Below are 27505 nucleotides of genomic sequence, written 5' to 3' on the forward strand. Positions count from 1 at the left end.
AAAAACAAGCTGAAAAGACAGACGGACTGAGAGATAAGACAAACCAGAGGCTGCTGTGGCTGGTGAAAGTGAGAGAGAAGCGGAGAGAACTGCAGGGGGAGCAGCGCCTGGCTGCAGCCTCAGGGGCGCTGGTCCTCTGCAGAGTGGCCACATGCAAGGTGTCTGGGTGCACCTGGGTGTGGCCCCCATCACTCTCACCTCGAGTGGGAATTGTTTTTGTCACTGGGTGTGTCTGTGTGTGTGGTTTGGTGTCTCTGGGTGTGTCCCTGTGTGGCTGTCTTGGTGTGTCTTGGTGTGTTGCCAGGCCCGTCATTTTCCTGTGGCTGGCTGTGTTCTTACATGACACCAGACACGGGAGGGGGCCCAGTGCTGCCCCAGAGTGGGGTCTGATGTGAGCTCAACGCACATGATCTCGTGCCTGGTATTTGGGGTCCTGATGCCAATGTGTTCCTGCTCCCTGCCGTACTACGAGGTGCAGATCTGTGCGTGACTTCTGTGCACGCTGGCACGTTCCACATAGTGTGTCCTTCTGGGAGATGCCCTGGGTTGTCCTGTCTGGCTTTGGCTGTTCCATGTGTGAGTGCTCCGTGGTGCACTGTGTGAGTAAACTCATGTATCTACTCAGCGATGGGATCCTGTGTCTCAGGTATGGTATGTGACCCTGTTGGGGAGGGTCTCTACCTTCCCAGATCCCAGCCTGGGCAGTAGCCCCCAAACTGTGCTGTTTGCATGACTGCAGATGACCTTGCGCTGGGGTGTTACAGGCTCTGTGTTGCCTGTATCTCTGAGTCACCCCTGCTGTTCGCTGGACACAGGCGCTTGTTGCAGATTGTGATGGGAAGTGCTGCGTTTGTGGTGCTGTGTTGCACTGTGCTGTATCTAGTATGTTGTGTTTGTGCGGCCCCACATCTTAGAGCCCTGGGGGGCCTGGCAGGCTGGCGGTGGGGGGATTAGTGGCATTTAACTTGGTTTGTCAGTCTTACTCTTTGCACATAGCCTGTGGTATAGAGTTCTTGTGGGCATGGGACCTAGGACCCTGTGCCTTCTCTCCCTGGGGGGGTGCTGTGCACCCCGGGAAGTCACTTTTGGGGTGAATCTGTGTGTGCTGTCAGTCCTTCTAGGAACCTCAGCGCTGGCATCACAGTGCCCCCGATGTGCGTCAGTGTATGTTTCTCTGTGGGCTGGGTGATTGGGGGTGGCTGTGAGTGCCTCTAAATGTTATGTGTCTGCAGCTGTCTAGCTCTCATTCCACCAGGTGTGTGACGTGTGGTGTCTGGGACACCATAAGTGCCATATTTACCTCGGCTGGTTGCATGTGGCCCCGGGGCGTCTGTGTCTCAGATGCGTGTTTATGAAGTACTTGGTATATGTTGTGTTTGTGTGGCCGTGGCTGTGCATCCCTGCTCCAGACCCCCTGGGCCGGCACTTGGCAGCTAAGAAAAAGTGCTGCTGGATGTAGTGTTGGTGCCTCCGTGTGCATGTGGACACTGGGGTGGCCTCACTGAGTGCCGGCGTGTGTCACATCATGTGTGTGGTGTCGGGTGTGGCTGTGGGTTTGGGAGCTTGTCGGGAGTTGTGAGTCATTTGGTGAAGGTTGTGTTGTGTGCCTGTGTGTTTGGAGCTCCGTCTCCCGCCAGGCAGTGTGTAAGGGTGCATCACCCGAGGCTTGTGGTGTCTGGGTGTGGCTGAGGGGAGGTGTGTATTACACGGCACAGACCGTTGTGTGTGACAAAGCCCATTGTGTGTCAGCGTGTGTGTTGTTATCCACGTGGATGCACGCCTCTTCCTCACTCTGACCCAAGACACACCCCAGCCCCTCCTTAGTCTGAGGGGGGGGTGGGGAGCCTCCCCTCTGCCCAGGGGCCTCCCCAGCCCTTCCCCGCCCTGCCCAACCGTCACCACCCCCAGAGGGCACAGGCTCTGCTGTGCCTCAAAGCCAGAGCCCCAGAGCCAGCACAGCAGGCCTCTGACCTGCAAGCCACAGTGGCTGCCCTTTGCGTGCTTCGAGGTGGAGGACCCTGGGCAGGAAGCTGGCTGAGCCCCAAGACCCCGAGGGCCATGGGCGGGGAGCTGGTATCTGGCCTGGGGGCCCTGCGGCGGAGAAAACGCCTGCTGGAGGAGGAGAAGTGGCTGGCCGGCTGGGCACTGGTGCTGGCGGGAATTGGCATCGGACTCATGGTACTGCATGCGGAGATGCTGTGGTTTGGAGGGTGTCCGGTGAGTGCAGCCCTTATCCAGGCCATGGGGGGGTGGGGGCCTAGGCTCCTGGGTCTGAGGGAGGAGGGGGCTGGACTCCTTCACTTGAGGGAGGAGGGCTCAGGGGACTGGACTCCTGGGTCTGACAGAGGAGGGGTTGGGGGGTGGACACTTGGGTCTGAGGGAGGAGGGGCTGAGGACTGGACTCCTGGGTCTGATAGAGGAGGGGCTGGGGGGTGGACACTTGGGTCTGAGGGAGGAGGGGCTGGAGGATGGACTCCTGGGTCTGAGGGAGGAGGGTTTGGGAGATGGACGCCAGGGGCTGAGGGGGGAGGGGCTGAGGGGCTGGTGTCCTGGGACTTCGGGAGGGAGGGAGGTGCTGGGGGTTCTATTTGCAAAAGAAAGGGGGCAGAGGATATAGTGTCTCAGCCTGTAATTAGAAACTGGAGGTCTGGGGGTGGCTGATTTGCTCCCCCAGATTAGGGAAGCAGATTAGGGAAGAGGTAACCATAGATGGAGGGAAGGTGGGAAGAGAACTAAAGTCTTCCAGAGAACTAAAGTCCTCCAGTAAGTGGCGCCTCCTTGGTCCTTATCTAAACTGTAAAGTTTACTCAGTGCCTCAGCGGGGGAAGGGCAGAAACCTGAAGAAACAGGCTGGGGGTGGGAAATGGAAAATCACCTCTTAACTCCCCCATCTTCATCATTAATAAGTTCTCAGTTCCCCCAGAGTTTACATGCTGGATAACAGTGGAGGAGTGGGTTTATAGGAGTTGGGATGCCTGGGGAATTAGTCCCTTGGGTCTGAAGGGGAAGGGGAATTACATGCTTTTGGGGGGAGCATTTGGAGGTGAGAAACACTGACTTTGAGGGCTGTGAGTGGGGAGGGAAGGGACAGGTGGGGCCTGGACAGGTCTGAGCAGGCTCCCGCTCCTGTCAGACTGTGATGGGGGCAGATGGAGAGCACAGGTCTGAAGCGGTGGCTTGAGAACTGAATGAAATTGCTCAACAGGAAAGGAGGGGCTGGAGACCCGTTGGAGTGAGGGTTGTAGAACTGGGCTAGGGGAGCAGGGGTTGCAGGGTTAGGTTGGAAGGGTTCCTGGGAAAATCAGGCTAGGACTGAGGTGGGGGAGGCAAATGAAGGGACCAATAGCCTCATGGAGGGTCAGCGAAGATCAGCTTCCTCTGGCCTGGAGGCTGAGCCCAGGGCAGCGGGCACTGGGGGGGTGGGGCTGCTCAAGTCCATGCCAACAGGAAGCGTGACCGGAGCCTACCCCACCACTCCCACACTCCAGCACCCCGCCCAGCAGGGGAGGTAGACCTGGGCACATGGGGAGAGGGAAAGGGACAAGGGGGTCTTTCCTACCCCACCTCTATCCTCCCCCCTCTCATCTTCCATTTCCCCCTTCTCTCTCCTGCCTGCCCTGAGACTGCAGCAGCTGGAGACTGGGGGAGTAACAGCAGTTTTCTGTGCCTCAGTTTCTTCATGGGGGTTCCAAATAGGGGTTGAGGGTTGAAATACATGATCTTAGGGGTCCTCCTGAGCCTCTTCTGTATGATGTCCCCCCTCCTCCATTTCAATTTTATGAATCTTATTCAGAAGGAATCCAGATACCTGTTCCCCAGGGGAGGGACTGGAAGAGGAGGCAGGTGCCAATCCCAGGGGGTTCAGGGCAAGAATATGAAAATTTGAGGGAGGGGCAGGATGGAGGATGGTACAGAGAGGCACAGACTAAGAGAGAGAGAGATAGGGAGAGACCAAAGTCCAATATACGAAGAAGAGGCTACTGAGAAAGAGTTCTGAAATTTGGGGGGAGAATAGGAACATAGAGGCCCCCCAGAGAAGTCAATTGCAGTGTGGGGAGTGGGATTGTGTCCAGTGGGGTGGCACGTGGGACAAGTTATTGAAAAAGGGACCAAGAGCCCTGGAAGAATGGGGGAGGGCACGGGACAACAGCACCATTGTTTAGGAGGGGGGCAGGCCCCCTGGGGCAGGAAACTGGCCCTCTTCCCCTGCACAGAGGTGGGGCCCTGGCCAGGAGAGCTGGCAGCCAACTGAGGAGAAACAGGTGCTGAGCTTAGAGGAAGAGTCCAGGTGTCCCCCTCCCCCTCCCTACCTTCTGTGTAGGACCCCCCAGCTTAAACTTTTCTGCAGAATCCAGCAGTCCTAGTACCCTCCAAATCCTTCCCTCCAGAATTCTACATTCCTCCAGGGTATTGCCACACAAAGAGAGAGGAAAAAAAAAATCAAACTTGGTGGTTTCTGGAGGCCACGTGTTTCCATGTTCTTCCGGCCAGACTTGCCCTGGGCTTGAAGCCAGGTGAGGGGGGGTGAGGGGGGGAAGCTGCACATGGCAAGACTGGAGGGGCCTTTCTTAGAGTTGGGACAGGGTTATCAGGGACCTGCTCCCACCCTGCCCCAGATGAGAGTAGGGGAGTGAGAGCATCTAGGTTTCCTCAATCTCTTTTGGGATGGGGGAGGCCTGGACATTTCACTCTTTTGCAGGACCAGCTAGGTGGGAAGGAAAGGGAAAGTGGCAATCAGAAGGAATGTGAGTTTCAAGTGTCCCCTTCCTAGGGCGAGGCCTAGAAAGAGGATGGACAGGGGCACCTGGGCCAGAGGCGTCTGGACTGCAGGAAGAGGGCAATTTCCCTGGAGATCAAATAATGGCTTTAAGGCTTTCTTAGAACCGAGACATCAGGAGGAAAGGGGGAGAGGAGAAGGAAGCTAGGGATTGGGGAATTGAGAAGGGATGGCAGTTTGGGGGGAAGGCAGAGGCATGGTTGGGTGGAGATCTAGCATCTCACCCTTTTTTTCTTTTCCTTCTAACAGTGGGCGATCTACTTGTTCCTGGTTAAATGCTTGATCAGCATTTCCACAGTTTTGCTCCTTTGCTTTATCTTGGCCTTTCATGCCAAAGAAGTCCAGGTAAGGCAGGCCCCATCCCCTTCTTGCTCCCCACAGCCCTCCTGCTTTTCAACTCATACTTTCCATCCTCTTCCTCCTCCTGGGCTGAGTAATGAGGTTCCTCCATCCTGACGTGCATCCACACCCTCACTCTCTGGGATGGGGTGAGCCCTGGGCAGACAGACAGCCTCTGGCACAGCACTGTTATGCCTCCAGCTGCAGACCCAGCTCCTTTTTCACACCCCTGGATGCTGGGCGTTCCCACCCAGGTCTGTCCACTCTGCCGCCAGGCAGCCTCATTCTAGGCCGAGCCTCCCAGATGCATGATTCCTCATGTATTCCTGCCCAAAGCAGCCCCAGATCTAGCTAAGCTCTCCAGCTTCGTGACAGTTCCCCCCAGCCGCAGCCCCAGGGACCTGTACTTCTGTCTCAAATCCCTCCCTCCTCCCAAGAGTCATTCATTAGTGTTAAAGGGAAGGATGTCATTAGGACTCTCAACTCTCCGACCTCTCAGCCTGTTCCTGCATCTCCCCAGATCTGTGGCCCTCCAGCATTTGCATATAAAAATGGGGGTTACTGGTCACTTGTGGTAATGACCATTGATGCTCAATCAAAAGGACACCGCATCATCAGTAAGTAATGGGCCTTGGAGCATTTAAGTGGCCTGGGTTTGTCGTTCAGCTGCGTCATAGTACTTGAGCAGGATGGCCTCCGTTTCTACATTTATAAAATGAGCAGCACTATTAGGGTTGCTGAAACACAAAAGGTAAAGGGGATGGAGCAGGGCCTGGGCACCTCCAAACTGCTCAGGAAATGTTAGCTAAGGTATGGCTGTTATACTCTCCATCACCCACAGATTTACCCAACACGCCTACCGACTGGTATCTTCATTTATAGAAGAATGTGGGGGCACACCATAGGTGCTCACTGAAGGTTCCTGGGCTGGAAGTGGGAGGAAACTAGCGTACTGGAGGGGAGAAGTTGGAGAGATATTCCTTCGGCTTCTGCCCCCCACCCTGCCCCCCACCCTGCCAGGGAGATATCTCCACCCTCCCGGCCTGCACACGGGGCGAGCCCCCCTTATCTCCCAGCACAGGCTGGCAGCTAACTCCGGACCTTCGTGTAACCCCTCCACCCCCTTGTTGGTTCCCTCCCCGCAGCTGTTCATGACGGACAACGGGCTCCGAGACTGGCGAGTGGCGCTGACCGGGCGGCAGGTGGCTCAGATCTTGCTGGAGCTGGCTTTGTGCGGGCTGCACCCAGCCCCGATCCAGGGCCCGCCTTGCCCACCGGGTTTGAGGGCGCAGCTCGCCTCCGGGCAGTCCTGGCCGGGCTTCCTGGACCAGGGGGAGGCGCTGCTGTCGCTGGCCATGCTGCTGCGCCTCTACCTGGTGCCGCGCGCAGTGCTGCTGCGCAGCGGGGTGCTGCTCAACGCGTCCTACCGCAGCATCGGTGCGCTCAACCAGGTCCGCTTCCGCCACTGGTTCGTAGCCAAGCTGTACATGAACACGCACCCCGGCCGCCTACTGCTCTGCCTCACGCTTGGTCTCTGGCTCACCACTGCCTGGGTGCTGTCCGTAGCAGAGAGGTGAGGGCCAAGGTGGGGGTGTGTAAGTACCTGGAACTAGGGTCCCTCTGTAAGATGGTGTAGGCTGGGGTCCCCTGGGTCCACGCAGTTGACAAGGGTGATGCCTTCCACCCCTCTCCCCCTCCTTGAGATGTGTCCACAAGGTAATCTACTGAGGTGGGAGGTCAGCCCTTAGCCCTCCCTCCACCTGTAGGGTGACCACAGACTCTGTGCTCTATTCCACCCCCTTGACTCAGATTTCCAGAGATCTGTTCAGTCACCAAACCGGCCCTGCTTTGGGGGAAGGGGACACCTCTTCAGAATTAGTTCAGAGGCCCTGGCCTTGCCTGTGGTGACCCTGGGATAAGTGATTAGGAGCTGTTCCAACCCCTTGTCATACCCTATAGGGAAGTAGTCCCCAATTTCAGGCTGCTGGGCAGACACTGAGCTAACTCTGGTCTGTACCCATTCAGGCTTTGGTCTCTCTCAGAGATAAAAAAGAAATCAGGGGTAATCTTAGCCAATTCCTCAAAGTGTGCTTCTAGGATCAGCAGCATCACCTGGGGACAAACCCAAAGTCTCAGGTCCCACACAGACCTACGAGCCCAAAACTCTGGTGGATGGGACCCAGCCATCTGTTTTAACAGGTGACGCTGATGCTCATTCAAGTTGGAGAACCTCTGTTGGGATAACAGGCAAAGGATTCTTGAGGGCAGGTAGAGAATGAGACTTGGCCTTACAGCTCTCTGTTCTGAGCCTCCGTTTCCATATCTGTAAAATGAATGTTAACTTCTGCCATCTTTTCAGGAGGCAATTCAAATCTTTTGTGGTTTCAAACCCTTCATCTGGCAGGACCTCAGTTTTCCCAACTGGGAAATCAGACAGGATCAGGATTAGTGATTGTCCGCCATGTTTCTCATCTAAAAAATTGGGAGAATGGAGAGGTGTCAAATTTCAAAATCCCAAGCAAGATAGAGGATTAGATAAGGATAATGTGGTATAACTATGTTATTCAGCCAAAAGATGAAACATCACTATTTACAGCAAAATGGAAGGAGTTTGAAAAAAATTTTTAAATGGAAGGTCGAGGGAATTATGTGTAGCAAGCAAGTTAGAAAAACAGAGACCATTGGACATTTGCCTAACAGAAGATTTGACAAAGCAAAACACTAATTAAAAAAAAAGTAAAAAAAAGGCTAATAAAAACTAGGACACTCATAAATAAGAGAGGTTTCTGAGGTTAACAGGAGAAAGGTTTAAGAGGTATAAGAGATGGCAGTGTGTGTGTACAGGGGATTTGCAATTCTTTGAAATGAGAACATTCGATCACCGCTTTCTGTCCCAGCCTCTTGGCTGGTAGTAAGCTCATTTTACATTTAATGAATATGGACCAATTTCTCTGATGAGGTCGAGATGGGGTGTAACTGAAAAATGAACAGAAAACTCTTTACAAGTTTGGGGAGGGGGATGAATGTGCCTGTCTTTATGAAACCAGCAAGCAACAATTCCAAAGACTTTAGAACTGGCCAGCACTAGTTTCAGATCCCACGGCCCAGAGTGGCTGAGGCTCTTGCCCAGGTCACAGAGATAGGAAGCCAGGCAGATATTCGAAAACCCAGAACATGCTGGCGTTAATGCTAAATGTTCTGAGAACTGTGAGGGTGTGTTAGGAAGGAGGGCATTACACATGATGGAGATCCCTGGGACAAGGTTTCTGAACTAACCCACCTTCCCTCACAGGCAGGCTGTCAATGCCACCGGGCACCTTTCAGACACACTATGGCTGATTCCCATCACCTTCCTGACCATTGGCTACGGGGATGTGGTGCCGGGCACCATGTGGGGCAAGATTGTCTGCCTCTGTACCGGGGTTATGGTGAGTACAGCTCCCTCACAAACCCTCCCCAATCTCCAGGAAACTGGTCCAGGAAACCATGCAGCCAGCATAGGCAATCAGGGGCACCTCTAAGAAATGCCCAGTCCCATTTCCTTTTAAGACCCAGGAACTCAGGACACCAGCCCTCATCCTTCTCAGGACACAGGCCCCTGACTTGCCAACCCATTTCCTTCCAAAATCTGGGACTCCAGCTTTGAATCCTATCCAGGCTCAAGCATCCTATCTTCTCCCACCCTTAGCCTTTAGTTTACTCTCAAAAGCCGTCTAGGACTCAGGACCTGGTTCCAAGCTCCTCCAGATCCAGGAATTGAGTATCTCAGCCTGTACCCAGGCTACAGAGTCTAGTCATCCAGAGCATGCCAGTGGACCAAGCTGCCTGGTTCTGCCACTTCCGTATAATCTCTGGAGGACTCAGTTTCCTCCTCTATAAAATGGGATGCTAATACTAATATATTCTTCATGGGGTTCCTCATGAATGGAATAAACGCTCCAAATAGTGCCCTGCACGTAGGAAATGTTCAGTAAATCATGTGGGGGTGGGGCTGTTACTGTAAATGGTCTCAGGCATCCGGCTCCCCTCCTCCAACTCTTCTGCCTCAAGGATGAGTCAGAGGCTTCCCCAGCCCCAGGGTCCTCTCCTCTACAATCAGCATCCTCCTGTATCCAGAATCCATCCCCTCCCCTTCATACACCAGGTGTTCCCCCCTCAGCTCCTGTCCCCCTCGAGTACCCAGCACCCAGTGCTTTGGCCTTTACTTCCCCATGAGATCCCTTTACCACCAAGGACACAAGCTGCCAGCCCTGATGTCCCAAGAAACCCAGGTTGAACCCCTAAGTCCTGTGGGTTCATAGGTAACATATAGAGTGGCAGGGAAATATGAGCTCCACACACACAAGAGGGCCTTAGGACCAGAAATTCAGCTGGGCAATACTTCCACAGGACAGGGACCCTCAGGGCTGCCCGGCCTCCTCCCTCACTTGACAGAGGAGGGAACTGAGCAATGAGGTGCTTGCTTTGGAGACACAGTCCACCCCTGGCCCTGGGGTGCCATGGTGCAATCAAGTGGCAAGAGCCAATTTGCACTGAGCACACGGCCTGTGCCAGTGTGGGCTCCTAACATTTTTGGGTGTTGACTCCTGGACCCCAGCATGATTTTGTGAAGGCACCCCTGGTTTGCAGATAAAAAGTGGGTCAGAGCTGAGAGATTAAATGAACTGCTCAGAGCTGGGCTTGGAACACCAACCACTCCAGAGCCCCCAAATTAGTAAATTTTGCTGAGGGGTCAAGAGCTGAAATATGGGGTGCTGTAAAGCTTCAGAGGAGGATTTGTTCTAATGTAAGAAGTGATCAGGTGCCACAGAATAAGTGAAGTTTGATGACGATCATAGGCCTTGGGAGAAAGGAGAATGAGAGGTTAGACAAGGTGCTCATGCAGGTGAGCCGAGTGAGATAGGAGCCCAGAGTCCTGGGAGTTAGGAGGGCCACTGACCGAGGGGCGGGGCTTAGACTTTGAAAGCCTTCAAAGGTGGGTTAAGTTGGGGGAGGTGGGAGATGACGAGATTACAGTGAGGGTCAGGGTGGGAATGGAAAGGCTAGAGATGGCCCAGGAGGGAGATGGCAGGGTCAGAGTGAGGCAGAAGCCAAGGGAGGAGTGTCAGGGACACCCTGGTGATGTAGTGGCTGACCAGGTGTGAGTGATGAGGAGGGTCACCCAGGAGCCAGAGGTGTTGCCCTCACCCAGACCAGCCCTGCTCCCCTCCTCAAGTCATAAAGAAAGAGGTTGTTCTGATGGTGTAAATGCTTGGTACGCATACTCTCTCATCCCAGTTTGGCCACTTTGAGCTCTGGAGTGCTGGTTCTCCTCTGGGGCCATCTTCTTGTCTGTCAACCAGAGTTGGCTGTGCCTACCCGCTGGGGCAGTTGCGAAGGTTCGAGGAGAAAACTGGTGGCACAGAGCTGACCCATGGAGTCCCAAAGCCCGCATCATGGAGTCTGGTATGCCCACAGGGTGTCTGCTGCACAGCCCTGCTGGTGGCCGTGGTGGCCCGCAAGCTGGAGTTTAATAAGGCAGAGAAGCACGTGCATAACTTCATGATGGACATCCAATATGCCAAAGAGGTGAGGCAGACACACAGCAGCCAGAAAGCCCCTCTGCAGGTCCAGGCCTCCAGGCCCCAGCCCCCTCCTTCCTCAGAGGCAGGAGGCCAGGCCCCAGCCCCCACCTCCCTCAGACCCAGAAGTCCATCCCCCAGCCCTCTCTTCCCACAGTCCTTGGGGTCTTTTTCCCTGACACAGTGCCGCCTACCTACAGATGAAGGAGTCCGCTGCCCGAGTGCTGCAAGAGGCCTGGATGTTCTACAAACACACACGTAGGAAGGACTCTGGGGCTGCCCGCAGGCACCAGCGCAGGCTGCTGGCTGCCATCAGCACGTGAGTGGCTCTGTGCTTGCCCCGTACCCAAGTCTCCTCCCCATGTGTTGTATGTATGTGTATGCACATGAGCGCGCCCTGGACAGGAACCCAAGTGTGTCTCATGAACGGATGTCCACCTGGACCTCGTGGGCTGCCAGTGGCGACTTCTTTTGCACGTCTGTCCTTGAGCCTGGACACTTGGGTCTCTATCTGGGAGGCGGGCTCAAGGGTACAGTCACTGCCTCCCACTCCCCAGCTCTCTGGCACCTTTTGCTCACTGTACTGTGTCACGTGGGTCTCTCCTCCCCTCATCCCACCCCCGAGCTAGGGGCATATCTGGCATCAGGCTTGGAGGAGAGCTGACCTCCCACTCTCTCCCCCTAGGTTCCGCCATGTGCGGCTGAAACACCGGAAGCTCCGGGAACAAGTGAACTCCATGGTGGACATCTCTAAGGTATTGGGCTCCCAGGGCAGGGGTCTGGAAGAAGAGGGCAGTAAGGACCCCTGGTAGGGAAACTGGCTCTGGCATAGGGAGCAGTGGCAGGGGACTCCACACATGGCCTCTGCAGTGTGACTGAATGACTGATGCATTGTGGAGTTTCCAGAACTCAGGGAAGGTGCAGATGCCTTTTTCCACTTCAAAAAGAGGTTGTGTGAAGAACCCCAGTATTTGCTTTTAAATTAGTTTCATTGTTGAGTTATTTACCTGTGGACAGATAAAATTCCAACGACAACTCTTACACAATAAAACCAAAGCAAATTTACAGATCCAGTTCAAACATCAACAGGGAAGCCAATAACCTGCACATGACACCACGGCCGGGGAGCCAGGCGATGTCTCAGTCCAGCTCTGTCCCTGTGGCTGCTGCATGAGGCGCTCAGGCTCGTGGCAACGCAAGACACAACACAGTAGTGGTCTCGTGCTGGGACCACTAATTTCCACCCGAGTTCAGGGACAGTGACCTCACACCCCGTGGGCTTGGCTCACGGCACCGTCTGCTTATCTGGTGTCCTTTGCTTTTCCTCATTAGTCCGTGTTAATTCAAACAGGGGCCCTTGGCACAAGAGAGGAGGTAAACACAGTCCCCATAAGTGGCAATGCAGATTCCAGAGGAGAGGCAGTCTGCTGGAAGGGTGGGATGTCATTTTCTAGATGACTGGGTCAAAAAGGCAGAATTCAAGAATTCTCAGAGAAATCGCAGGATCCCCCACCCCTACCCCCAGGATGAGACTGAGCAGTGAACCCCAGTTTGAGAAGGTAGTGGAAGGGCCAGTGAACTCTGAAGTCAGACCTCTGTCCATTCCCCGGATGTTCAGGGGCACTTACTCTGACCTGGGTAGATTCTAGGTGCTGCCTCAGTTCTGTCACGTAAATGTTCCAGGCCTTAGTTTGCTCAGCTGTGACAATGGAACAGGATGCTCACTGTTGGTAACGTTTAGGAGGATTTGAACTGACCAAGCTGTTGGGCTGCTGCAGTGCCTTATTGTTGAGGATTATCCTGGAAGGTCTCAGGATTTAATAAATGTTGGTTTCATTGCCTTAGTCCATAAGGCAGGGAGGTGTCTCCCCCAGTGCCCTGAGGCCTCCGACCTTCTCTCTCCCCAGATGCACATGATCCTGTGTGACTTGCAGCTGGGGCTGGGCAGTTCGCACCGGGCCCTGGAGAAGCGTATCGATGCACTGGCAGGGAAGCTGGACACCCTGACTGAGCTGCTTAGCACTGCCCTGAGGACGCAGCAGCTTCCAGAACCCAGCCAGGAGGCCACGTAGCTGGTGAGGGGGCTGGGACTTGGGTACAAAAACATTCTTCAGGAAGGGTGCCTGCGGTCAGCACCCTGTGTACCTGAGGGGGCGGGGGGAGGGTCTGGGGACAAGCCACCCTTTCTCTTTGCTTTGGTGTGTGGAAGGAAGGACTCCAGGTTTGGGGCTGGACTGGAGGTAAAGGAAGGAGATATTCCTGCTCCCCTGTGCTTACTCACAATACTCTTCACCCTCTTTCTGTGGGCTTTCTCTGCCTGTCCCTAGCTCATTCCAGATGCCTGTCCGGACCCTGCCAATACACCCGCCTTTTTCCTACCCCTCTGACCACTGGCTTCTGTCTGTCTTCACTTTGGTGTTCCCCTCTCGCTCTCCCTCTGGTCTTTGCCTCTGGTCTTTTGTCTATCATTTCTGTGTTTCCCCAGGGCACATGGAAGAACCAGGCTCTTTTCCCCAGAATTGAAGTCAGGGACATTCTCCCTTCTACTCCTGACCCAGCTCCATGAATTAAAATCATCTCAAGTGTGAGAACGGAGGAGGCCCCCACTTTAGGGGTGGTTTGATTTGACTTGCTGGTGGCTGCTGGAGGGGACACTGGCTGAAAGAGAGAGATCATGGTCTCTTTGAGGCACTAATGGCCACACTACTCCAATCGCCCTGGACACAAACACCCTCACTGTGCTGCTAGAGACAACTTCCAGCTAGAGACAACCTCCAGGATCCCAGAGGAGAAGGGGACCACTGGGGGCCCATATTCCAGGATCCTGGGCTGCCTCAGTTACCCAGTTACCTAGCTGGACGGCAGAGCTGACAGAACCAGGCCTCAGCTGGGACGAGGCAGGAGGTGGCACCCCCTGGCGGGAGAGAAAAGAAAACACTATTTTTCCAGCACTGCAGAGACTGGTGGAGAGAACATGGAGGGACACGCAGCTCACCAGCCTCTGCTCTTATACTTTGTAATAAATATTAAACAAAACCAGAAGTTGCTACTTCTTTCTCAACATATCAGCACTCTAAACCGACAGGTCCAGTTGTGGCTGGACCCCATTTCCCCACCTATAAAACAGGCCTAGCCCAAGTGCCCATCCAGTGCTCAGTAATGTCAACCCTGTTGCCCCCATCAGAGGCTAAGAGCAAGAGTTCTGGATTCAGACAGATTATGGTCCAGAGCCTGGCTCTGCCTTCCACTGGCTGTGAGACTTTGTGTAAGTGCTTCACCTCTCTGAGCATTTTACCTTGTCTGCAGAAAATGCACGCCCTCCCCACAGAGCTGCTGAGAAGGTTAAAATAGGGAGTGGCACAGTCAGGCTTTTAGGAAGAACTAAATATTCGAGACACTCAATCATTTTATTATTGCTATTGACGTTCAGACACAATGCATAACTGCCCTTTCCCTTCCCTTACCAGAACCTACATGATGGCTCACCCATCAGGAGCTGGCAGGATCTCCACACTGTCCCACATACCAGCTTCATATTGCTGGGACTCAGAAAGAAGGGGACCTGCATTTCTGGAAGTCCTATGGTACATCAAGTTGAGGGCTCCCTTTTTTAGAAATCACCATAAACACTCCCACCCTATCCCACCCTATGGAGAGAAACATGTTTCATGAGGAGCCAGGCTTCGAAGCTCAGAACTCAGACTACAGGGCCCCGATTCAGCAGCAGCCTGCCCACTGCCGAGTTCTGCCTGTGGTGAGTCATAAGCTGAGTGCCTTGCTGGAAGCCAGGTCTCACTTCCCACTGTGGCTTCGTTCCACTTTGAGAAGCTGATTCACTCTCATTTCCCGCGATTTGTGGGGAAGACCAGGCCACGAGTCATCCACCTCTGCTATCTTTGGACTTCCCTACAAGTTTACAGCCAGTCTCAGCCCATGACGCCGACAGCTAAACCAGGTTCTGCACTACCCACAGCTATGACTACTCTTCATCTGTCTGCCAGCTGGAACTGAATGAGACCTCCAAAGAAACTGTGGGCACCCTACCCCACAGGAACTCTTCTTCACAGTGTTGCAGGATGCCCTCATTCCTCTGGGAACCCCCTTTCCTCATGGCTGCCCCTTTGTCCTCTACTCCTGTCTTTCTAGAACCTAGATGATAACTTGCCCACCAGGAGGCCAGCAGGAATTCACACCATCCCACATACCCCCACCATATCTGCTAGGACTCAAAATGAATAGAAAGAGGATGATTCCCTACTCAGCTGGCAAACTCCTTCCCATTCCTCTTTTAGGCCTCAGCTTTGATGCCTCCTCCTCCGGGAAGCCCTCTTGGAAACTACCCAAGACCTGTGAATCTGTATCACAGACACTACGCAAAGCCTTTTCTACAAATGACCTCCCCAAATCTCTACACAAGGACAAGGGGCAACTGCTGGTTCTGCTTAACAGATGAGGAAACTGAGGCATACAGACATTAAGGAATCTACCCAAAGTCACAGCCAAAAGTTGAGGGAATAAGAATTTGACCCAGGCAGCCTGGCTCCACACCCCCAGCAACAGCACATTCAGACACTCGGAGGTCATGCCACCCTACTTTCCTTTTTGTTCCCTCTTGTGTCTTCAAGGACCTCAGAAATAGCACTGAACAAACACTTACTGGTGAGCAACCCACCTCCACATGTGGGTTTCCGTCAAGACAAGGCAGAAACTGCTTAGGAGGGACTTTTGATGAAGAAACTGAAAGAACATGTGAAAGATCTGCTCTAGATTATCTTGGGTCTGCCCCCTTCTCGGCTGTGCGGTACAGGCCCTGAAACTTCTGCTTGGCAGTTTTGCACTGTTTCTGCAGAATCAGCTCTGCCTGAAGGTCTTGAGCTAGGGTCTGCAGGTATCAAGCTCTGTCCTGAGGAAGTGTATGGAGGAGGCTCTGTCTCTCAGGGATTCTGGCTACTTCTGTTCTGCCTCCACTCCTATGGGTCGTTAGAGTGGGTGTTTACAAGTGTTAGAGAGCCAGTCAGAAGCTGAAGCTCTGGGTCAGGCTCTGGCCTCCCCCCCGACACTTCTGTGCACCCCCACATGACCCCTAAGGACTCTTCAACAAGATCTGATCTCTTCCCTTGCTTAAAACCCTCCAGGGCCCCCACTTGCCCTTTGCCCTATCTAGTTCCATTTTTTCCCCCCATCAAGATAGTTGCATACACATTTTAAAATATAGCCTCAATAATTTCCACAAATGTATTTCCCTCAGTAGTTACCACAGACTAAACTAGACCAAACTAGAAGTTTCTAGGCCCCGGAAAGACTTGAACGGTACCGCACAGCCAGACATACTACCTGCTGCTTGTGCACTGGACAGTGGCTGTGAGGTTTGTCTCTGCTGCTGCATTCTCATTGCTGAAGCAAATCCTGCGGTGTTCACATCCCTACAGGAAACACCTGGGAGGCTCTTCAGGCTCTGAATACTACCCCTCTCCCTCATCATCACCTCCCTAGTGGCTCTTCCAGGGACTAGTCTCTACCTTTTCAAACAGTCTTTGTTATAGTTACCCACCTTTCTCCTCAGACACTCAGAAAAATTATGAGCAAAATTATGGACAGTAACTGGTTGGTGCTTTGGTAAGGCCCTTAAAGGAAGTTGGCTACAGTCCTGATTTGAGCTTTCTCATTGTACAGAATAGCTGCCAACAGACAAAAACCAGAAGCGTCTTCCTCACCTTGGAGGGGAAGTCAAAAGGTTAAACTTTCTTTTACCAGGATGAGCTGACCTTTCTTTCATTAAAGTCCAACACCAGTCTCTTGTCTCCTCTCTGTAGCCCTTCTCACCACTTGAGGACCTGGGTCCAAGTCCCTTTGTCCATTCTCCCTGTCCTGTCACTTCATCAGCATACTGCCCCTCCTCAGTCACCCCAAAGTTCTCCATGTATTCACCAAGCAGAAAACTGGAATTGAAGTCTCTGTTTTACATACAGTGAAATAGCCACAACAGGAAAGGCTTGGACAATGTTAGTTCTTAGAAAACAAATTTCTGCCACTGGAAACAACCCGGGAGACTCTCCCAGACATGGGGTTACAGCAGTCAGACACATAAGACCTGGTCCAATTTGACACACGTGAAGTTCAAGAGCAGGCACACCTAGCCTGCAGCAACCACATTCAGATTGGGGTTGCTTCTGGTGCAGGGGAATTGACATGAAAAGGTGCAGGAAAATTTCTGGGACATTGGAAATGTCTTCTATCAACACCTGGTCATGGGCATAGGAGGACATAAAAAAATTCCTGTACTTCCTCTTAATCTGTGCACTTGTAATGTCCACCTTGCTAAAAGGCTAAAGAAAAATAAGGACTTAAACACTTTCTATTATCACAGTGAGAAGTTTCTACAACATAATTAGACTGGAGAATAAAAAGACAAATTATCCCACATCTACCTCCAGATCTCTGTGTCCCACTTACCAACTTCTCTTTGGAACCTTTTGTTTCCTTGGCTCCAGGTCATTAGCTGTCTTCATGTGTCTTCCTGCTTCTGGTCCTTTCCCTAATCCCCAAATGTGGGAGGCCCTGGGGCTAGTCTCTGCTTTCTCTATCCCCTTCCACCTTGGATGGCTTTTCAGAAAATCCCAGGGTTTTAAATAAATCATCAATAAATCAACAACTCCAAAATTTAGTTTATTTATATAGTTTTTGATAAAATGACAAGACATTTGAGATTTGCTTTAAAAAAGAAAGAGAGAGAAGGCTCTCCCTGGTGGTGTAACAGGTTAAAGCACCGCATTATAAGCTCTCAGAAGCCACGCAGCATGAGTTCGATCCCCAGGCAGAGAGCTTGACCCACTTAGTATAGCAGACCTCTCCTGACCGCCCGCTGCTCCCCTCAGCAGTGTACTTTGTCAATCTGCCTGTTCTACTCCCCACTCTGTCTCTGGTGAATCCTCTCACTCACCACACCTCTGGCCTATACCTCAGTTCAGTAAGCATAAATAAATCAATTTTTAAATATATATATGCGTGTGTGTGTGTGTGTGTGTGTGTGTGTGGAGAGAGAGAGAGAGAGAGAGAGAGAGAGAGAAAGAATACTCCAGGGAAACATGTGCTTGGTCATGTGGAGGTCTACACTGTACTACGTTAGTGTTTGTTTTTAAAATCCTACAATGAAGTCAGTAAACATTCTTGATCTATAAACTCTGATTCCTGGCCACTCTCCTAACTGTGATTAATAAGTTCAAAGTTGCCCATTTCTGTGAAGATGCCTCCAACTCAGTGTGGGGGAAAAAGCCTAATTCTTCATACAGTTAGTTGGGCCTCAAAGCTTTAGTGTAACTTTTTATCATCTCTGATTCATGCATCCCCTCAAACAGCTCTCTTCCTGTGCCATTATCACCTCTCACCAGGAAGGGACACAAGCTTCTTCATCTACTTCCACGACTGCCCTGCTGTAGGAAGGTTCTCACAGCAACCAGCTTCATTGAACTTTCTACACAGAGAACAGTCAGCTGGTTCAAAAACAGGTTAAAGCTTAAAAGGACCTACAAAGACAAGATCTGATACAGATCCATTACCTACAGCTCCACAGGCAACCGCTGTTAACTAACTTTTGGCATTCACTAGAGAAATCTTTATGAAATATTCTCACAGCATATTGGTCCATTGCTTATAGCCTTCCACTGGTTTAATGTTACTTGGAAGCAAATTCCAAAGCCCTTATCATGGCCTGCAAGATGCTGTACAACCTGGTCCCTCTCTTTAGCTCCACCCCTAGAGTCCTACCCTTTCTCACCTCTCCTTGCTCTAGCCATCTGGTCGCCCTGACAATTTTGAACAGCTAGGCCCATTTCTACTCTGAAATCTTCCTAATAATATTCAACCTCTCCATGTTTCATTTCCTTACCTTCTGCTCAGTTGAGGCCTCTGCTCATGTCACCTCCTCTGGGCAGCCTTCTCTTAACTATTTGTCACTCTCTCTGTGATCTCTGTAATGTCTATTCCCTTATCCTGATTTTTTTAAGTATCTTTTACTTGACATATGCTCCAAGAGAAAACCTACCCTTAGGAGACAGGTGCTCTGTTCTATCTACTATAAGACTTCTAGTAGACTAGAAGTACCACTAGTCTTATAATAAACTATGCCTGGTGGGTGACTAGAGTTGCAAAGTTTGACAATTTATGAATGAATGAATGAATGAAAGGCTGAACAGAGGGATGAATAATTGATCATGGGGCAATGACTCTCAAAATTCCCAATGTACAAACCCTTTGACCAGCAATTCAACTTCAAACCAGATATCTGGATAATAAATACTACCAGAAATATGCCATAAACATTCAAGGACATTAACTGCAGCAACTCTTGTACTTATAAAACAAGAGTTCAGAAACAACTTAAGTGCTTATCAGTAGAGAAATGACTGAAGTATGCCATATCCCCACAACAGAAAACCATGCCACTAAGTTAAGAGAAAAGGCAGTCTCCTGAATGCCTAACTATACTACTGATAACCATCAGGCAGGTTGCCAGGGGCCAAGGGAAAAAAATGTGAGCTCATCCTGGAATAAGATAGATTTGAGTTTGTCCAAGTGCTACTGTTCCCTGGCTACAGAGCCTTTAGTAAGGCTCTTTTCTTCTTTCAGACTCATTTCTGTATCTGTTAAACAAGGAAGGGGAAAGGCTGGAGTGATATTTACGTAAAACAGAGCTTGGCACATAGTGGGCACATGGTGAAGGCTAGGTCCTTTCTTTTTCCTTTTCTAAGTCATTTTTCACCTCTAAAGATTGCCCAGATGTGAAATTGGTATGGAGGATGAGCTGGGGTTGAGAAAATCAGCTATAAACTAACAAAGATGAAGATGCTGAAAACAAAGATGGCCTGTCAGGTGTAGGTCCATCAAACACCCACAATCTTCTGGAGAATCTATAAACAGGATCCTCAACTCAGTCTGTGTTTTTACCCAATCTGTGGCAGCCTGGGGAACAGGTCACACCCCTGTTGCCTAGTAGGATTGTCCCTGGAGGAGAAAATGGCAGCAACAGAGCAGGCAGATTGGTATTAATCACTATCATTAGCATTGTAAATCACAAAATAACTCAACTACTATGCACCAAGCATCGGAATTCTAGGCATTTTCACACATTAGCTCTGTCAGTAACATCATACATAAGGTGCTGTCACACCCAAGGGAAATATAGGGCAGAGAGGATTAAGGTAAGCCACCATGTTTGCAAATGCAGGGTTAGGCTCTTAGCTCCAATGCTTTGCTGTGCCAGTAACTCGAGAAGGAAACTGGGAACTATTGCTTTAGGGACAGAAAATGGGGACCAGAACAGACTTACTTTTTATTGGGTTCTTGCTGACTTCTTGACTTTACTCAAAACGTACAGGTATTACCTGCTCAAATAAAATGGTAAAATACGTTTTATAAGACTGCAAGTGAAAAATGGTGAGTGCCCCACCCTTTTATCTATCTATATTACTCTCTTTTCTTGAGCAATCTTTCATTGTCATTCACAATGGATAGCTAACTAGCCCAGCTAAGGCCACGAACCCCTGGAATGCTTAGGCACTCTCCGCAGCCAGGAAAGCAGCAGACTTTCTTCTGAAGCGCGCACAGAGCTCTGCCCCAAGGCGTTGAAATTTTCGTTCCAAGAGTGAATACTTAACTTCAGCGCGGATTTAATGCTTGGTGACTCTTTCAAGCCTTCAGGATAAAGCCTGGCCCCTCAGGATCTGACCAGTGCTACCTGCACTTCCCACCCCAGGAGGGATCTGAATCCAAGCCAGCGTGGACCTTCCTCCCGGAGGAAGGTTCCTTCAGCCCTTTCCTGCTAAGTGATTTGATCCTCTAACCATCTCCCTCCAAAGACCGGGATCGCTTCCAAGTCTGATTCATGCCTGTGTTCTCAGCACTCACTCTGTCCAAGAAACTAAAATTCCATCCTACCGCCCCACCCTAACGCATCCCGCCAACACCACTGACAAGGCGGGGATTCGAACCTGCTGTCACTGTAGCTGCCCTCTTCCTCAGCTCCGCCAGCACACTCACCCAGCCCCGCCTACGAACGACGCGCACGCGCGCCGAAAAGGAACCAAAGCGCGCTCTCGCTTGCCCGCCGTAATCCGCATGCGCGCAGAGGCCACCCACCTCCAGCAACGCATGCTCAGCCAAGCGCTGACGCTCAGGTCTCGCGCGCCCCACTCGCCGCGCATGCGCACGACCAGCAGTCCGCGAGACCTGCTTTCAGTTCGGCCCCGCGATATTTCCTCCTTCTTCGGTACCTTTCCTAGGTGCCGCTTCCGGGACGTTCAGGCCGGTTCCGGAGAGATCGGTGCCCGTATTTTCTCTCTCTCCCTTTCTCTAGTCTACGGTCGCGTCCCCCTTAACGCCATTTGCCGGCTGGTGGCTGGTGGTGGAACCTCCCCGCCCCCACCCGACTCCCTGCGCAGAGAGCGCGCGCCCCGCGGCACCGCAGGAGCCAATCAGCAGTCACCTTAGGTAAGGCATCTGCGTGCCCGCGCAGGACACGTGCACCCCCTGAGGGGCGGGGCGCAATTCGGGGCCACGCCTCCTTTTCGACTGTCAAACGGTCTTGGGGGTTGGAACTGAGCCGGCAGCCGAGAGCAGCCCGTTACTGAGCTGGGTTGGTGGGAGTGTGGTGTGAGCAGACGCACAGTATGGAATTAGGAAGAAACAGGAGCTTCAGTCCTGGGGGACCCACAAAGGGGCACCGAAACTGATCGTAAAGGACCTTGAAGTTCCTTGTCGTGGGCAAAGAGAAACTTAAGTGTCTAGGAGGCCATCCTCCTCCTCCTGTATCAATAGAAACTTCAGTCGTGGGGTTCGCCATGGGCGGCCTGTAAGCAGATATGTAATTATGTGGGGAGTCTCCTGAATAATGAATTATGTCCATAAACTGCAGGGTAGGCTCCCCCAGAGGAACCTGTTAATGTTTATGTCACAGAGTGCTTAGAAAAAGGTGTGAATAGACTATTCATTTCTGGGGTGGAGGTGCTTTATGCGTTATTTGTGCATATATATGCATATATTTATGCATTAGGATGACATAAATATGTACTTGGCAATTGGGGTCTGTCCAGATAAATTGCCAGTAGACACTTTGATTCTGGGATAGCTCCCAAAAGGATTTGTGAAGAGATGATTTAAGTGTTGAGGAAGAACTTCCCCTTTCCCCCACTTCCCCACACTAAAGGCCTGGGATGTCAGTTAAGAAATCTGTCAATAGACATCTAACTAAATGGGCTTTATTAGTTTGGGGAAGATCCCCAGTGAATCCTAGAAACAACACTACAGGTCCCCAAATTGTATATAGGTAGATGCCTAAGTTCTAGGGAGTTCCCCATAAGGGCTGTTGAATAGACTGCAGTATTGTGGGTTTGCTTGGGAAGTGGTTCTCTTGGGTACCTAAGACACTGTAGTAACAGGGCAGAATCCCTACTGAGGGGATTAAAGAAACACATGAGAAACCCACTTGCACATTAGGGAGGTATAGAGAATAATATGTAAACAGGGTCTTAATTGCAAGATAAGAAGTCCCTCATTCTGAGGGGAATCTCCACCTGAGACTGTAAACAATCATTTCAGTACTGAATGAATCATTTTCCATAAGCACCAAGGAACAGGCTTCAGTCTGGTTTGTGGCTGGGTGAGAGGTCACATAGAGCCGTGAGAGAAAAGCTATACAAGCCCCTACCTGCCTAGCAAAAGTACTCCTGTGTGCTGTAAACAGACACTAATGTTCTGAAGAAAGAGTGTCCAACAGGGATTTGTTTATGAGGCTATGTAGTAGGGTGGGACTTGGGGAATTCATGAAACAATAATAGGCACTTACGTGCCAAGCAAGGGTCAGCAAACTTTCTATCAAATGCAGAGAGTAATTGTTTGAGAGTGTATTTTAGATAAGAGTCAGCGAACTTTCTGTCAAATGCCAGAGAGTATTTATTTGAGAGTATATTTTAGATTCTGACTTTTGTCTCAACCATGCAGCTCTGCTGAGGACCACCACAGACATTTTGTAAATTGGTGGACATAACTGTGTTCCAATAAAACTATTATTTACAAAAACAGGAGGCAGACCAGATTTTGTCCATAAGTTGCAGTTTACTAACCTGACTGGTGAGCTATATATAGCAGATGGCCTCAGTCCTGCAAACAAAGTTAAGTATGCAGGACCTCCCTAGAATGATGTGTAAACAGCTGAGGAAGCTCTCTAGAGACCTTTAGCCTCCTACTTCAGTGGCTGGGAGTGGGCCGCATTGGTAGCCATAACATTTTATGACAGATTAAACACAGTGAGACCCTGGAGTATAAAGGATGGCAGCCCATCAGAAGTGGAAGTTAAACAAACACTGAAGTGTAGAGGGAGGTCAAATGAATGCTGAAGCCTCATCCCATGTGTGCCAACAATGAATACTCACAAGAGTAGTTATCAAACTGGGGGTGATATACTGATTTGTAAGGAAATTCTTTACTGCATTTTGAGAAAGAGAATGTCTCATTTTTATGACCCTGACCCCTAGGAGTTGTGTTTATATTGAGGCAAAGTGATTATTGGTTGACAGTAGTGTAAGGTACAAGTAAACGCTAGAAGGATATGTTTCTCACTGCATGTAGAGGTAGACAATTTGAGGGTAAGATAGCACCCCTGAACCTTCTATCTTGTTCTACTATTTCTTCCTTCCATTAAGTTGCTTCACAGTCCAAGAAGGCTACTTGAGCTCCAGCCTTCACACCTACATTCCTTCTAAAGGAGCAGGCAAAAGGCGTATGCCGGCACCTGTGAAGGAGTTCTGAAAGCTGCAGACATAGTCCTGTGCTATACCATTGGCCAGAAAGGACATCGCCCCATAGCCATACCTAACAGCAAGCTAGGTTGAGAATTATATTGATAGTCAGGTGCTAGCTCAGTACTGAGGGTTTTAGTTTTTTCAAAGAAGTGAAGAATGAATATTGAAGGAAGTGCCTTCTGCTAGTCATGATAGAGTCGGGAGACTGGCTTCACCCTGGAATCGACCTCTTTCTCTCTGTAGACCACCATGTCTGAGTCTGGGCACAGTCAGCCTGGGCTTTACGGCATAGAGCGGCGGCGACGGTGGAAGGAACCAGGGCCCGGAGGCCCCCAGAACCTCTCTGGGCCTGGCAGTCGGGAGAGGGACTACATTGTACCATGGGAAAGAGAGAGACGGGTGAGTGTCGGGGTGCAGGCGCAGTACTCATGCAGCCACTGCCTCCACGTGCTGGACATTGGTGCAGTTGCTGGGGCTTTAACCGTCATCAAAACCTCATGGAACAAGAGAATGATAAAAGGGGGCTGTTTTAGGCAAAGTGAGCAGAGAAGGCCCCTCTGAAGAGCTGACTTTTGAGCAGAGGCCTGAAGGAGTGAAGAGCATTCTAGACAGAACAGCAGATACAAAGGCCCTCAAGCCTGTGTCTTGTGTGTTCAGAGAGTAGCCAGAAGACCACTGTGGCTGCGGTAGCTGAAGAAGGAGGGAAAGTGATAGAAGGTGAGGTCAGGTAATGGGGTCAGATTGTGTAGACCTGGAAGGCCTTGGAAAGAACTTTGGGTTTCACTGAGTCAGCACTGTTCTGCTGTAGGGAGTGTCCTGGGTGGGGGTCTCCAGGTGCCTCCTGACTGGAGAGTTTGAGGTGTCATGAGCTCATGTTTTAAAGAACTGCAAAAACAATAGCAGCTGTTCCTGCCCTCACAATAGCATGCAGTGTGCTGTTTTGGGTCTCCTTGAACTGTTACCGCTACCCCGTGAAGGAGAGCCTGTGATAGATCAGCTTTCCCTGGTGAGGAGAATGAGCCTCAGAGGTGAAGGGACTTACCTGAAGTCATAGAATCAGCACCACTCTGCTGCAGGGAGTGTCTTGGATGGGCTCAGGCGCCTCCTTGAGGGCCCCCATCCTGCCTTGTTCCTCTCCTGGACTTAGGTGACTCACTGCCACAACCTGCCCTGGATTCTTTCTGCAGGTTGACAGGCACCTCTGAGGCTGTTTGGTGGCATGGAAATAGGTAACAGTTGGGGCCAGTTTCTGAGCTATGAAACTGCGTCAACATGACGAATAATTTATTCACAGTGAGCCGGATGCTTCTTTGTTCTATCTTTTGAGATCACAAACTAAGTGAGGACACATTGTCTCTCTTATTTCACACTCATCCTTGTGGGGGAAACTTCTAGCGTCAGCCCTGGAACAGGCAGCTCCCAGATTGTCTTTGTCTCTCTGTCTTTTCTGCTGAGCCCTGGCAGCCTCCTGACTTGCCCGTGGACTCCTCACATTCTCCGTGTTCCCTGCTGACCTCAGCAGCATCTTCCTGCCATTTTTCCTCCTCCCCACATCAGTGACACCCCATAGGGCTTCATCCTGGACGTCTCCCTTCCACTTCCACCCCACCCATGCCTGTCCCCTGAATACCCCCTACCCGTCGTCTCCCCTCATGAACTTCTCCTGTGTCTCCCTCCCTGGCTTCCTGGAAGCTCACAGCCTTTCCCACACTTCTCACCACTGCCCTCCTTTCCAAAGCACTTTCATATAATCTTTGTTCTTCCCCTCAGGCCAGTAAAGTAAGCAAGATTTAGATAAGTATCCTCAATCTGTGGGTGAAAAAACAGACCCCATGAGGGGTTAGCGCTCCCAAGGTTACTCAACTAGAGAAGGAATGGGACTCAAACTGGGGTCCCTCCCCTTTCATGAGCAGGTTGGGATGAGTCAGAAGAGGCCAGGTGTGGGAGTTTGTCTCCTGGAGTGGCACTCAGCAGTGCTGAGGAGAGAGCATGGGGCAGCAGTGGCTTCAGAGAGTGGACATCTGCAGTGCATCATGTGCCACATGGACAGTCTGAGTTCTGTCTCCATCACCTCACTGTTATCCTGTGAGAAAGAAACTTCTGTTGCATTTGCCAGATGCGATGGGCCTGAGTGAGGGTGGTTCCTTGTCCATGTTCATGAAACCAACAGGAGTCAGGCTCATGTTGGAGCACAAAGCTATCTGGCTCGCGAGCCCAGCTCCTCCACCTGGGCCTGTTGTCTGGCAGAGGCAGCTGATCAGAGTGGTGGGCTGAATGGTCCTGGGGCCAGGCTGCTTGCGTTCTAGTCCTGGCTTTGTTAATTGGCTGTGTGACCTCAGCAGACCACTGGGTCTCCATGTCTTCTGTAGGTGGAGATAATGCCTTCTCTCTGTCTCACACAGTTGTTGGTAGGCTTGAGGGAATTAATCTGTGAAGGTGTGTGCGCGGGCTCTGGAGGGACCAGGGAAGCCATTCCTGAGTAACTGCCCTCCCTCACCACAGGATGGCAGCGAAGAGACAAGCTCCTCCGTCATGCAGAAAACCCCCATCATCCTCTCAAAACCTCCAGCAGAGCGGGTGAGCTGGGAAGACTCTTCTTCGGAAGGGAAGGGGAGGCTAGGAACCATTAGGGCAATGATCTCTCCCTTTGACTGGAACCTTCTCACTCCTGTAGTCAAAGCAGCCACCACCTCCAACAGCCCCAGCTGCCCCAGCTGCCCCAGCCCCTCTGGAGAAGCCCATCGTCCTCATGAAACCTCGGGAGGAGGGGAAAGGGCCTGCGGCCCCAACAAACGCCCCAACCCCCGAGGGCACTGCCCCACCACCCCCTGCAGCACCTGCGCCACCCAAGGGAGAAAAGGAGGGGCAGAGACCCACACAGCCTGTGTACCAGATCCAGAACCGGGGCATGGGCACTGCTGCCCCAGCAGCCATGGACCGTGAGTAGGGGGCGGCCAGGGGCTCGTTGGCAGCTGGCACCCTCGCATGCACGGCCTCACCACATTCTCTCACCTGCTTTCTCCCATCTCCAGCTGTTGTGGGCCAAGCCAAACTCCTGCCCCCAGAACGCATGAAGCACAGCATCAAGTTGGTGGATGATCAGATGAATTGGTGTGACAGTGCTATTGAGGTACTGGGGGTGGGGGTGAGGGGTTCCTTTCCCTGCTTGAATTTCCCTAGGTCTCCCTCCCTCTTCTCTACCCCCTGACTCCATCTTGGTAGGAAATACCAGGTTGGACAGTTTAAGGCTGTTGCAGCAATGAGAGGGAATGGGTCAGAAAGTACTCAGTCAGAGTTGAACTTCAGGGACTTTGCCATTTGTAAGAATACTGAAATTCTTTGACTCATACTTTGGCAGAGAAGTTCTACCCGCTTCTCCCCACCACCCTTGATGCCCTGGGGTCTTCTGTACCATCCCATGGCTTCTCTTACCTGGTAGAAATGCTGCTGTACCAGTGTTGACTGGTTTGAATGTTGCTCCCTGGAGGTCATCCTCCCTCCTAACCGCCCTGCTCCAGTTCATACCCGACAGTCCCAGAGTGTCATTCCCATCTCTGCCACCCAGTCTTCATTTTCCCACTCATACTGTTTTCCGCTCCACATGGCCCTCCCCAAAGTCTCCTGGGTGTGCCCCAACTCCTTCCTCAATAGTTTGGACTTAACTGCGATGGTGTCTGAGGCCTATTCGTTAGGTGGCCCCTGCCACCTCTCTGTCCATTCTCAGAGAGATATCAACTGGGGAGCTCTGGAATGAAATAATAATCGCCACTTTCAAGTAGGACTCTACAGTGATGGAAACTGCCCATATTTGTGCTCTCTGGTATGATGGCCACTGTCCCTGTAGAGGCTTTGGACATTTCGCCACTTATCCTAGCCACATGTGGCTAGTACAATCAGTGCACTGAATTTTTTTTTTTTTTTATTAAAAAGTTTATTTTTACATCATTTTTCACATTTTTTTTTTTCATCTCAATTGTAATCCCCACGGGTTTCCCATCACCAAATCACCCCTGTGCCACCACCATAGTCCCGTG

General features: G+C 51.4%; 2 protein-coding genes across 7 annotated transcripts in view; both read left to right on the forward strand.

Annotated features, from left to right (window-relative positions):
- The first annotated feature begins 1670 nt into the window (after window positions 1-1670).
- On the forward strand, window positions 1671-14196 carry KCNN4 (potassium channel, calcium activated intermediate/small conductance subfamily N alpha, member 4). 4 transcript variants are annotated; one of them, XM_012733674.1, is made up of 9 exons: window positions 1921-2217; window positions 5027-5122; window positions 6262-6689; window positions 8409-8544; window positions 10574-10684; window positions 10878-10996; window positions 11363-11432; window positions 12585-12752; window positions 14145-14196. In XM_012733674.1, exons 1-8 carry the CDS (start codon window positions 2059-2061, stop codon window positions 12747-12749), a joined length of 1284 nt encoding a protein of 427 aa, XP_012589128.1. In that variant the 5' UTR covers window positions 1921-2058; the 3' UTR covers window positions 12750-12752; window positions 14145-14196. The 4 variants fall into 4 exon arrangements, with proteins under 4 accessions (XP_004694224.1, XP_012589128.1, XP_012589127.1 ...); XM_012733673.1 differs by lacking the exon at window positions 14145-14196 and adding an exon at window positions 13163-13675; XM_004694167.1 differs by lacking the exon at window positions 14145-14196 and having other exon boundaries at window positions 1671-2217; window positions 12585-12753.
- Window positions 14197-20887: 6691 nt separating this feature from the next.
- Window positions 20888-27505, forward strand: part of SMG9 (SMG9 nonsense mediated mRNA decay factor) — a 19447-nt gene continuing 12829 nt past the window's right edge. For all 3 annotated transcript variants that reach the window (XM_004694168.2, XM_012733664.1, XM_012733665.1), the window contains exons 1-5: window positions 20888-21162; window positions 23715-23870; window positions 25974-26048; window positions 26146-26410; window positions 26504-26601. In XM_004694168.2, the coding sequence (XP_004694225.1) occupies window positions 23721-23870; window positions 25974-26048; window positions 26146-26410; window positions 26504-26601 (588 nt within the window). In that variant the 5' untranslated portion in view covers window positions 20888-21162; window positions 23715-23720. The remainder of the gene's footprint in view (window positions 21163-23714; window positions 23871-25973; window positions 26049-26145; window positions 26411-26503; window positions 26602-27505) is intronic.

This window comes from Condylura cristata, unplaced genomic scaffold (genome assembly GCF_000260355.1).
Source record: "Condylura cristata isolate star-nosed mole 26May11 unplaced genomic scaffold, ConCri1.0 scaffold00041, whole genome shotgun sequence".
Lineage (NCBI taxonomy): Eukaryota > Metazoa > Chordata > Mammalia > Eulipotyphla > Talpidae > Condylura > Condylura cristata.

Coding starts and splice junctions, on each gene's coding strand:
- KCNN4 (XM_004694167.1), top strand. CDS start 2,059: ATGGGCGGGGAGCTGGTATCTGGCCTGGGGGCCCTGCGGCGGAGAAAA. Junction 5,123..6,261: donor TTCATGCCAAAGAAGTCCAG/GTAAGGCAGGCC, acceptor CCCTCCCCGCAG/CTGTTCATGACGGACAACGG. Junction 10,997..11,362: donor CTGCTGGCTGCCATCAGCAC/GTGAGTGGCTCT, acceptor CTCTCCCCCTAG/GTTCCGCCATGTGCGGCTGA.